General features: G+C 45.6%; 1 protein-coding gene across 3 annotated transcripts in view; it reads left to right on the forward strand.

Moving 5' to 3' along the window:
- Nucleotides 1-9,507, forward strand: part of LOC103365421 (unconventional myosin-Ic) — a 65,224-nt gene extending 55,717 nt beyond the window's left edge. For all 3 annotated transcript variants that reach the window (XM_008292852.1, XM_008292854.1, XM_008292853.1), the window contains 16 exons: nucleotides 3-83; nucleotides 565-670; nucleotides 2,454-2,571; nucleotides 3,110-3,223; nucleotides 3,447-3,523; nucleotides 3,618-3,686; nucleotides 3,794-3,878; nucleotides 4,125-4,284; nucleotides 4,562-4,645; nucleotides 4,728-4,821; nucleotides 4,916-4,971; nucleotides 5,062-5,197; nucleotides 5,441-5,511; nucleotides 5,597-5,694; nucleotides 5,975-6,074; nucleotides 6,163-9,507. In XM_008292852.1, coding sequence (XP_008291074.1) covers nucleotides 3-83; nucleotides 565-670; nucleotides 2,454-2,571; nucleotides 3,110-3,223; nucleotides 3,447-3,523; nucleotides 3,618-3,686; nucleotides 3,794-3,878; nucleotides 4,125-4,284; nucleotides 4,562-4,645; nucleotides 4,728-4,821; nucleotides 4,916-4,971; nucleotides 5,062-5,197; nucleotides 5,441-5,511; nucleotides 5,597-5,694; nucleotides 5,975-6,074; nucleotides 6,163-6,189 — 1,476 coding nt within the window. In that variant the 3' untranslated portion in view covers nucleotides 6,190-9,507. The remainder of the gene's footprint in view (nucleotides 1-2; nucleotides 84-564; nucleotides 671-2,453; nucleotides 2,572-3,109; nucleotides 3,224-3,446; nucleotides 3,524-3,617; nucleotides 3,687-3,793; nucleotides 3,879-4,124; nucleotides 4,285-4,561; nucleotides 4,646-4,727; nucleotides 4,822-4,915; nucleotides 4,972-5,061; nucleotides 5,198-5,440; nucleotides 5,512-5,596; nucleotides 5,695-5,974; nucleotides 6,075-6,162) is intronic.
- Nucleotides 9,508-10,102: the final 595 nt, after the last annotated feature.

Below are 10,102 nucleotides of genomic sequence, written 5' to 3' on the forward strand. Positions count from 1 at the left end.
AGGTGATGGTCATGTCTGAGAACAAGATCCTGACGCAGTGCTTTGACAGAGAGGAGCTGAGCGACAAGAAGCGTCCTGACACGGTGAGCTGTGTTCTCTGCTGGTTTTGCTCACACACACTGAACCTCGCTCTCATGCATCCCAGCATACTTTCCCACAGCAAAACAAACAGTGGTGTGTTTCCCTCTCCCGTGGTGAGTGGGCGGTCTGATGGGGATTCTCTGCGGCTGCCCACTCACTGAGGAATGCCCTGACACTTGTATGCCCTGCAAACACTCTCACACAGGGTACTGTGACAGGCTGGCAAGTCCCCGTCCCAGTCCTCCACACTGGGCCCAGTGTTCAGGCTGTGCTGGACTGCCTGTCACATCAGCCGCCCCTCTGCTTACGTAGCTCTTCTTAGGTCATCATCTCTGTCTGCAGGCTTCAGTTTGCATCCATACGCTGCTCATCTCCTCGGTTCCCACTTAGCGACCAGCATCCTGTAGCCTCCTCTTGCCTTCATCCCTTCCTAACCAGCTTCCATCTCTTTTTGTTCCTGTCTGTTGGTGTCTGCCCCTCCAGGCGGCCACCCAGTTCAAAGCCAGTCTGGCGAAACTCATGGAGATCCTCATGTCTAAGGAGCCGTCGTACGTCCGCTGCATCAAGCCCAATGACTCCAAGCAAGCAGGTACGAAGCTACGTCTTGATTTGTTGGTTGATGCTGTACAAGGCAGCGGGGGTTTTGGGATCAATGCTTTTTATTGTCAGATGAGAAATTCAAATCTAAAACAGCTCCATTCAGGACCTGAAAGCCTCTCGTCTCGACACCATTCAGCTGCTGTGACTCCTGTGTGGAGCTACACTGCTACCAAAACGTATTTTAATACTTCATGACTTCCTACTTTTTGAACATCCTGGACTTCTAAAACTTCCCCTCAGTGTTCTTGTGGATACGAGAAATTCCTTTTGAGGAGTTTATCAGAACTCTGTAACTTTCTGTGACTTTTCCAAAAATAAAAAATGCACAATTCTGTAAAAGTCAGTGGACATTTGCAGAAAGGAGGTGATAAGTGGAGAAACTGCAGCGCTGCTACGTCGTTCTAATACCCAAGTGAGATATTTAACCAATTTATGTCCAAATCCACAAATCCACCCTTCATGTCAGTTACAGCGTGTAGTGCAGCTGGGTGTAGCCGGGGTGAAATAAAACCACACGGCTTTTCCATCAGTGCTGCTTCGTGACTGTGCAACAAAACATTAACTTTGACTTTACATCAAATGTACTCATTGATACGTACTGAAGTAATAACGTTGTTCAGACAGATCAAACTTCTGCAAAGTAATATCTTTACTAATTGAACCATTTCACACTCCTGCTTCTCCGTCTTCAGGCCGACAGCACATCAGCCACAGATCTGATGGTACCAGTTGTTTCTCTGTGCTTTACAGTTTGTATGTAAAACAAACACAAATCACGGCTCTGCAGTGATTGATTCAAAGGTTGAGGTAAAAGACGACTTGTTCGTTGGCCTGATTGACCTCCTCTGCTGTATGTGAACACCCCAGTTCATACAGGAGTGATATTTATTTCTGTCAGACACTAATCACCCTTTTTTTTTATTTCTAAGCCATACAGTGTCCCACCATCACGGTTCTGATGAGCTCTGAATCCTGACAACCTCTCATACAGCTGTGAACAGATCTCCCTGCTGCCAGCATTTAATGTTGAAATACATGTAAACACATAACGGTTCATGTGATTTATGGTGTTTCCCATCATGCAAACCGTGGAAGTGTTGTAATGTGACATGATGAAGGATCTGGAAAGCCTGAAAAAGAGCAGATACAGCAGATATAGCTGCTCCTCATAATGACGTAAATAATGTAAAATGACCCTGAAACCACCTCTAGATATGTAATGGTGGACGGTTTACTTTGTGGAGTTTATGTGGTTTAAATTCAGAAAGTTGTTTCCGGTGTCTGAGTCTCTGTACCTGTTGCTTCAGTGTCACTGCTGCATATTTCAGGGAGTTTAAACTTTGAATTATTGTGTAGATTGTAACTGACAGTTGATTTAAGTTCTTCTGGTTGTTTGCTTCGGTATGTGAGCCGTGTTTAAAGGATTCTTGCCACATTTATGCAGCAGCTCCTGTAAACGCAGCACAAGCAGCTTCGCAGCTCATCAAGCGAATGCAATATTTTTTTCCACAAACATCAGCTAGTCGTGAGCTTTCTCTAATTCCAGCCCAAACAGTTTGTTTTGTGCTGCATCAGTGCAGCTCTCCGTGCGGCCGTCAGTATATCGGGCCGGCCTTTGTTTCTCTCCACAGTCGGCCTTTTGTTGGTTTCACACTGTTTCTCTGTCCTCTGTCACTCCTACTCCTGCTGCTTTGCATTTACTGGTTTTCTCTGGTTCATCTTGCCCAGCAGGCTCGAGCATTGACCCGCTCTCCCTCTGCTCCCTGTCGCAGGTCGATTTGACGAAGTGTTGATCCGTCACCAGGTCAAGTATCTGGGACTGATGGAGAATCTGAGGGTGAGGAGGGCCGGCTTTGCTTACAGACGGCGCTATGAGATCTTCCTACAGAGGTGATTGGACACTATATATATATATATATATATATATACACATGTTCACATTTCTTTTGTTGAAATATTCCTTTGACCACAATATGATTGAAGATGTCCTCACCAAGACACCAACCCCCCACCAGGAAGAAGATCTTAATCAAGTGTCGAGAAACAGTGAAAAGGTCCCTCACAGTTTCTTAAAGCCCAGAAGACTTCATAGAATCCCTTCTTTTGTCTGAGTCCAAATTCTAAAGATGTTCCACTCAAGCACTGAATTTACGCTCATCACAGGCTGGAACAAGCGCTCATTGCTTTGAGAGAAAAAAAGACTTAATCAGTTAAACATGGAAATGTTTTATCTGCTGATCAGTGGTTTGACTCTCAGATGTTCTGCTCCCAGAACTCTGTCCACTGGCTCATCCTTCTGCTACAGAACCTGTTTCTGGCTCAGCTGGAGCAGCGATGGAGACTTTCCCTTTGAGTTCGACCTTAGGGTTTTTCTTTTTAGTGTTTACTTGTGTTTATTGCCTTTGTGTTTGTCTTCATGTCTGTTTAGGTACAAGTCCTTGTGTCCAGACACGTGGCCCAACTGGCAGGGCAAGCTGGCCGATGGAGTGTCCACGCTGGTCAAACATCTGGGATACAAGCCTGAGGAGTACAAACTGGGCAGGTCAGCAGGACACGGATGAGTCAGATGAAGATAGAAAAAATACATTTTCATGAGTCAGATGTTTTTGATCCTTTAGTTAATTTTAAGAGGTGATTCTTGTTATTTCCTTTTTTTCCTTCTGTTTGTTGTCATTTGTGATGTTTTTGCTTTTTCATCACTGACATGCCCACAACTGTTGCATAAAACTTATTGATTGAATATGTTTTGCTTTTTAATCATGCAGATCCAAAATCTTCATCCGCTTCCCAAAGACCTTGTTTGCCACCGAGGATGCACTGGAGACCAGGAAGCACAGTCTCGGTAGGAGTCAAGACGCGACAGGTTGTTTGTTCCTTGTATGTTCAGCAGCTGTTGTGCTGCAGGTTTGAACCGTTGCCTCTTTATCACCACACAGCCACCAAGCTGCAGGCAGGATGGAAAGGCTACAGCCAGAAGTCCAAATACCAGAAACTCAGAACTTCAGGTGAGGAAGCTGTTGCTGACTTGAGTCTAACATGTGACTCGTGTTTTCAGCAAACTGCAGAACTGTTGGTTTGGATGTGTCTGCTGAGTGTTTGCTGTCCCTTGCAGCTATTGCGGTCCAGGCGTGGTGGAGGGGGATCCTGGCCAGGAGGAGGGCCCAGCGCAGACGGCAGGCCGCCAACACCATACGCAGGTACAAACCATGCAGGAGGTGACCAGCAGATGGCGCACTTCACTGCTCAATGACACAACCAGACATGAGCCAGTAAAATGTAGAGGACAGAAGTCTGGGTGTCAGCTTCATGTCTCACGTTGATCCAGTAGATCCCACCTTTCATGTAGTTTTTCAGACGTGTTATGTTTAGGAGACGATCAGCTTTGTGTTGTGCATGAACCTTTTCAAACTCTTGTTTTATTCCTGCACTTGTGTCACCGTCAGGTTTATCAAAGGCTTCATCTACCGCCACAAGGAGCGCTGTCCAGAGAACGAGTATTTCCTGGATTACGTTCGCTACTCCTTCCTCATGAACTTGCGCAGAAACCTGCCCAAGAACGTTCTGGACAAGAGCTGGCCGACACCTCCAGCTGCTCTCACAGAGGTGGGATTTAGATTTGACCAACGCTGGTCAAGCTTAAGTTACACATCAGACCTGATGTTTTGTTTTTAAATGTTTGCTGCATCAGAACACTGAAACTCACAGGTGTAGTATTTTCTGTCATTCTGTCGTGTCGTTTTATTCACGCTTAAACTCATAAAAACAAAAACTGAATGGTAGAACTACTCACACATCCAGCTTGGAGCAAACATAGAACCACTGAAAATGAAAGATGTTCAGCCAGCAGACATATTGTCCAACAAACTGTGTGTGTCTTTAGGCATCAGAGCATTTGCGTAAGCTGTGTATGCAGAACATGGTGTGGAGCTACTGCAAGAAGATCAGTCCTGAGTGGAAGCATCAGGTGAGAATGGTCCCATCACCAGGAAAGACACGTTCAGTTTTGTTGTTTCTACATTTCACTGTCATCAAACCTGTGTGGACAGATGGAGCAGAAGATGATCGCCAGTGAGCTCTTCAAGGACAAGAAGGACAACTACCCACAGAGCGTTCCCAAACTGTTCGTCAGCACACGGCTCAGTAAGACGACATTTTTGCTGGAACAGCAAATCAGCCACATGCGTCATGTTCCACACGTTCAAATGATTCTGCATGTTTGTTTGCTCCTGCTCAGATGGTGAGGACATCAACCCCAAGGTGCTGCAGGCTCTGGGCAGCGAGAAGATGAAGGTTAGCAAATCTCTAAGCAAAATACATTTGAAGTGTCATCGCTGAGCTCAGCGTGAGCGGCTCGGTGACCTTCATCCCCTCTGTTCACAGTATGCAGTGCCGGTCACCAAGTACGACAGGAAAGGCTACAAGCCTCGGCTCCGCCAGCTGCTGCTCACCGCTAACAGTGCCATTATCGTGGAGGAGGGCAAACTGAAGCAGCGCATCGATTATGGAGCCCTGAAAGGTCAGATGTCAGCAGATACAGTTCAGACAGTGTTAGAGCTGTGATTGGTTATTTACTCACTCTGAGGTCAGCGGTTGTCATTACACCAAAACAATCACCAGAAATCCTGGAGCTCAAGTCTGAACAATCCACTGTTTTATTCCACGTAAATTCTTAGCATGGTATCTTACATAACGTATGTATTAGAAGCGCTCTGCCATCGCTGCCACACTCGTGTCACTTGAACTGTATGTTCCCCTGCAGGCATCTCAGTCAGCTCGCTCAGCGACGGCTTGTTTGTCCTGCATGTGCCCAGTGACGACAACAAACAGAAGGTGAAGATCACGGAACAAATTTGCAGCTGCAAGATCACACGTGGTTTAGTGTGAGCGTGACTTTCACTGTGATGTGTCCTTCCAGGGAGACGTGGTTCTGCAGAGCGACCATGTGATCGAGACCTTGACCAAGATCGCCATCTGTGCCGACAAAATCAACAGCATCAACATCAACCAGGGCAGGTGAGAGGCAGAGACAGAGGACCGCCGTGCAAGCGTGGCACTTTCAGTAAAGCTTTACTTTATGCCAACAGATTCACAGCAAAAGTATATCTTCACATTGTACCCTAAAGCTGTGAAAGTCTGCAGTGATAGTCTTTAATGCACTTGGTCTGATTGGCTGTGGAGTGTGAAGAGCACATGTGTCTGGTATAGAGAGGCTCCAGCTGCTCAGGATTCCTCTCACTGCTTTAGGACACAAGTACATGAAACCCAGTCTAACTGTCCCTCTGCTGCCCTGCAGCATAAAGTTCACAGTGGGTCAAGGGAAAGAGGGCGTCATAGACTTCACGCCCGGATCAGAACTACTGGTGGCCAAGGCTAAGAACGGACACCTGTCTGTGGTGAGTGGACTCAGTATGTCAGCTGTGAGGGGGCGGCGCTCCCCGGTGACCTCCGGTCTCATGTTTTCCTCCTCTGACTTTCTTCCAGACGGCTCCCAGACTGAACTCCAGATGATGGACACTGTGGCCACACACACCAGGAACTCCTGACCTCTCCCATCCTCCAATCACACGACCGCAGACCCCGCTCTGCCTAAGCCAATCAGACGCCAGCTGCCACTACACCAGTGGCATGTGCTTCCAATGAAAACAAACAAAAACAAATAAAAAATCCAGCGAGACTAATTGATATATTTATGTTTATATATAATATTTTTGGGATTAATACTGTTGCTGTTTGAATATTCAGATTTTATATATGAGGCCAAGAAATAACAAATATTTTGGTGCATTTTTCCTGCACCATGCTTGTTTATCGTGCTTTATTTAGGAACATGACCAAGAAAACAATGAGGGAAGAGTTGGAATAAGAGAGAAGAAGGGGACTGTTGTTGATGGAAGTCAGAGTTAGCTGTTGCCTCTTTTTTCCTGTTTACTTTTTCTGCTTGACTCACAGACTTGATTGTTTCCTGAGACGACTTTCTAACTGAGGCAGATGGTGTGGAAGCGTGGAGGTGTTGATCAAGGCTGACAGTATGTAGGACAGCTGTTGAAAGGTTCAAGCATGAGGAAGAACAACTTTGTAATCATACAGGGAAGACGCTGGTAGTGTCAGATTGCTTCTCACTATATCTGAATAGATAGTTGGATGTACTACTGAATATATTTCAAAAATCTTAATGTGTACAGAGCTTGAATAGAAAGGACGCTGATTGTGAGGAAATCACTACAACCTATACAGCAAATGCTGCAAAAAAGGAGCTAAGTATGTGAGACGTGGGTGAGGTGGAGGCAACAGAAAGGTGAAGGGAGAGAAGAGAGGATGCAGCAGTCATTTGCCTTGATGCACGGCGCTCGTGCCTTTCTCCTTGACTAATTCATTCATAACAGTTGGAGAGGTCTTGATTGATGTATGAAACCATGACACTCAAGAACGAGTCGAGTTAAGTGTAGATAGAACCCCGTGGTCCTCTGACTGAATGCTGGACCAGCAGCACACTGCCCCAGACTCTCTCTCCGTGCTCATCTTCTTTGCTTTGCTTCTCTAGACTTAATCTTATCATCTGCCTGACGCCGGTGTTGTACTTTCTGCATCAGTGAGTGAGTGTAGGATGGCGTGGAGTTAACTTCGTCATCTATCTAAATTTGTACTGACCCCTCCGCATACATGTCAGTCCAGCAGCTACAGGAACAGTGGCTGTGTGTAATAGTGTGTATGATCGGAACACGTAGACACAAGCTGCTGTGCATGAAGTGGAATACCGTGACCTACAGAAATAGTCTAATGACTGCTCTGTCTGTAGGTGCTGCAGCTGTCCATGTTCCCGTCTACACCGTTGTATAGTCCAGTGTTATGCTTTCTATGTCTGCAGGAACGTGAAGGTTGGCGTGACATACATGTTGTCATCTCCCCAAGCCCATGCACACCCCTCCATGTGCATCCCAAAACCTGTGTCTGCACAGCAGCTACGCTGTAAGGGCGATCGTGCACATGTTCAGAATACGTACATACGACCGACTGTGCATGTTCGGAACAAAATCCTCGAAGCAAACTCCAGTGGGTTAGCAAAGTAAAATAATAGCAACGACTATACGTCCCTGGTGTGTGTAGCTGAGCAGGTCTACTGGGGGTGTAATACAGCTTCAGTAGCTTCTGTTCAGCTGCAGCTAAACTGGTCTAATGACTGCGTGGCTAACGTGAGACCAACATGAATTAATTTAGCCAAAACCATCACAGCATTTTTTCCCCCTTAAAATATCTCTTAGGTTTTTGCCACTGTACACCCGTACGAGACTAAATGCATCACGTGAGACTGAAAGTCCAACTTTAAAAATACGTTTGATACGTTAGCGAGTGTTCTTCAAAATTGGACTTAGCTGAAATGTCAGAGAAGGCCAGAAGCAGTGGGTTCAGACTGAAGCTACGAACAGCTCTGTTGTGTAGACGTTTGTTTGTGAGGAACTGGTTTGACGTTGTAGGGAAGGCCAAGAGCTCGATAAGAAGATTAGTGCTGCTTTCATGGCTGTATGCTAAATATGAAGCTACCACCCAGTTAGCTTAGCTTTGCTGAATAAGCAAGTTGGCTGTGACCAAAGATATTTAAAAAATACAAAACCCATGCATTGTGATTTTAAAATATGGTAGACACCTGAGATTTAACCAGGGAGCTTTGGACATGCTGGCAGTCAGATGTTTTTCACGTTCCAGAACGTTTTCCTTTTACGTGAAGCCAAGCTAACTGAAGCCTAGAACTGAATTACCACCTTTTCTCATTTAACTCCAATACGAAGGCTTTTCATAGGAGAAAACTTTCTCGAATCGCGTCTGAAATGTCACATGACACTAAAAGATGTTGGTAGATCTGTATATAAAAGATGGACATAGCCTGCGGGTCTGGAAAGTGAAGCCAATCCAGAAGTGCTTTATACTTGCATTCTTTGTGACAGCCAGCAGGGGGCGACTCCTAGTTGTAAAAAAGAAGTTCAGTTGTACAGAAGTTAATGACAAAATCCCCCTTCGTTTATTCTGTCAGTAAGCATGATCCTAATGAGCTTGTAGTGAATTTACGACTCAGCTGCTACGTCCATCTTTTATGTATAATTTCTAGTGAAGGCGTCGGGCCTCCGACAGACCAGTCCAACAATAAACCCCAACTCTCACCGCTGACCCCAACTCTTTTTTAAAGCCCGCGGTTGAGACCAAAGACTGACGGAGAAAAAGTTTTGTCACCAAAAGCTTTTTAGAGGAGCTCCAAAATATTTCCAAGTTTGTTTTCGTCTTTCTTCCTTGTTTCCCCGCCGTCACTCAGTGACGAATGGCTCTGGGTGGCGAGGCGGGGGCAATATGCCGATGCAGGACTGTGCTGCTGCACTTATTAGCCAAAGACCCTGTTGATTTTCTAGTGATTCTGTGTTGTATGATTAATATGATATTACTGAGTTTGTTTTGCAGGAGGGAGATGTATTTGTACAGTTTGTGTTCCGTGTTATGAAATGAGAGTTTCAAGCCAAGTGAGGTTTGACGACGTGAACCGGGAGAAAAAGCTTTTAGTGTCGTTTGTTAACGCAAACTCGTTCATGTGCCTTTGTTGGATAGCAATACGACTGTGGGGAGAGAATACCTCTGACTGGTGGTCTGTGGTGCTGAAGGTTTGCCTCTCTGTGTATAAGCTTTATTCAAACCCAGTCCTGTTTGTCTGTTCATGTACAGATGCACTCCTCCTGTCAGTCCTGACTTACTGTATGCACCCAACCAATGTATAATTATGCCAACACACTAAAAATAAGATACTTAAGATTTGAAAAATAAATTTGAAAGGTAAATACAACCAGACGAGTGGCTGCTGGCTGTTTATTTTTTATTATTTTATTTTATTCCCTCTCAGCTTTGTGTGGCTTCCAGGCTTCACCAAACTGAACCGACAGTGACGAGAAGCTCTTGAAGTGCTCAGAAAATGTTAAACTTGATTACAATTTCATGGGTGATTTGGTTTTATCTATTTGTACTTTCCAGACCTTCATATGAACTAACCTCAAAATAGAAAGCAGGAATTCTTGGTGTCCGTCTGAAGTGACAGCAGCCGCAGATGGAACGCAACGGGCCAGAAGAAGAGGAAGAAGACCTCCTGTCATCCAAAGTAGTCATGACAGCATTCAAGGGAGATGTTTCACCTCTTTTTGCAGCACCCACAGCCAGACGGCTCCTCTACCTGTGGAGTGGAAATATTTCACAGCTGTGGGTGAACAGATGTGAGGACGAGGACGGAGACGATGCAGGGACGAGCGGCTGGACTTGGGAGGCTTTGTTTGAGCCAAACCAAAACTACAAGCCAAGTGAGTTAAATCCAGGTTGACCCCGTTCCTTTTACATTCTTGGATGATTTCGTCGCATCGGTCACACAGAGAAGTCGGAGCTGAACCACTCCAGT

This window comes from Stegastes partitus, unplaced genomic scaffold, assembly GCF_000690725.1.
Source record: "Stegastes partitus isolate 25-593 unplaced genomic scaffold, Stegastes_partitus-1.0.2 Scaffold838, whole genome shotgun sequence".
Taxonomy (NCBI): domain Eukaryota; kingdom Metazoa; phylum Chordata; class Actinopteri; family Pomacentridae; genus Stegastes; species Stegastes partitus.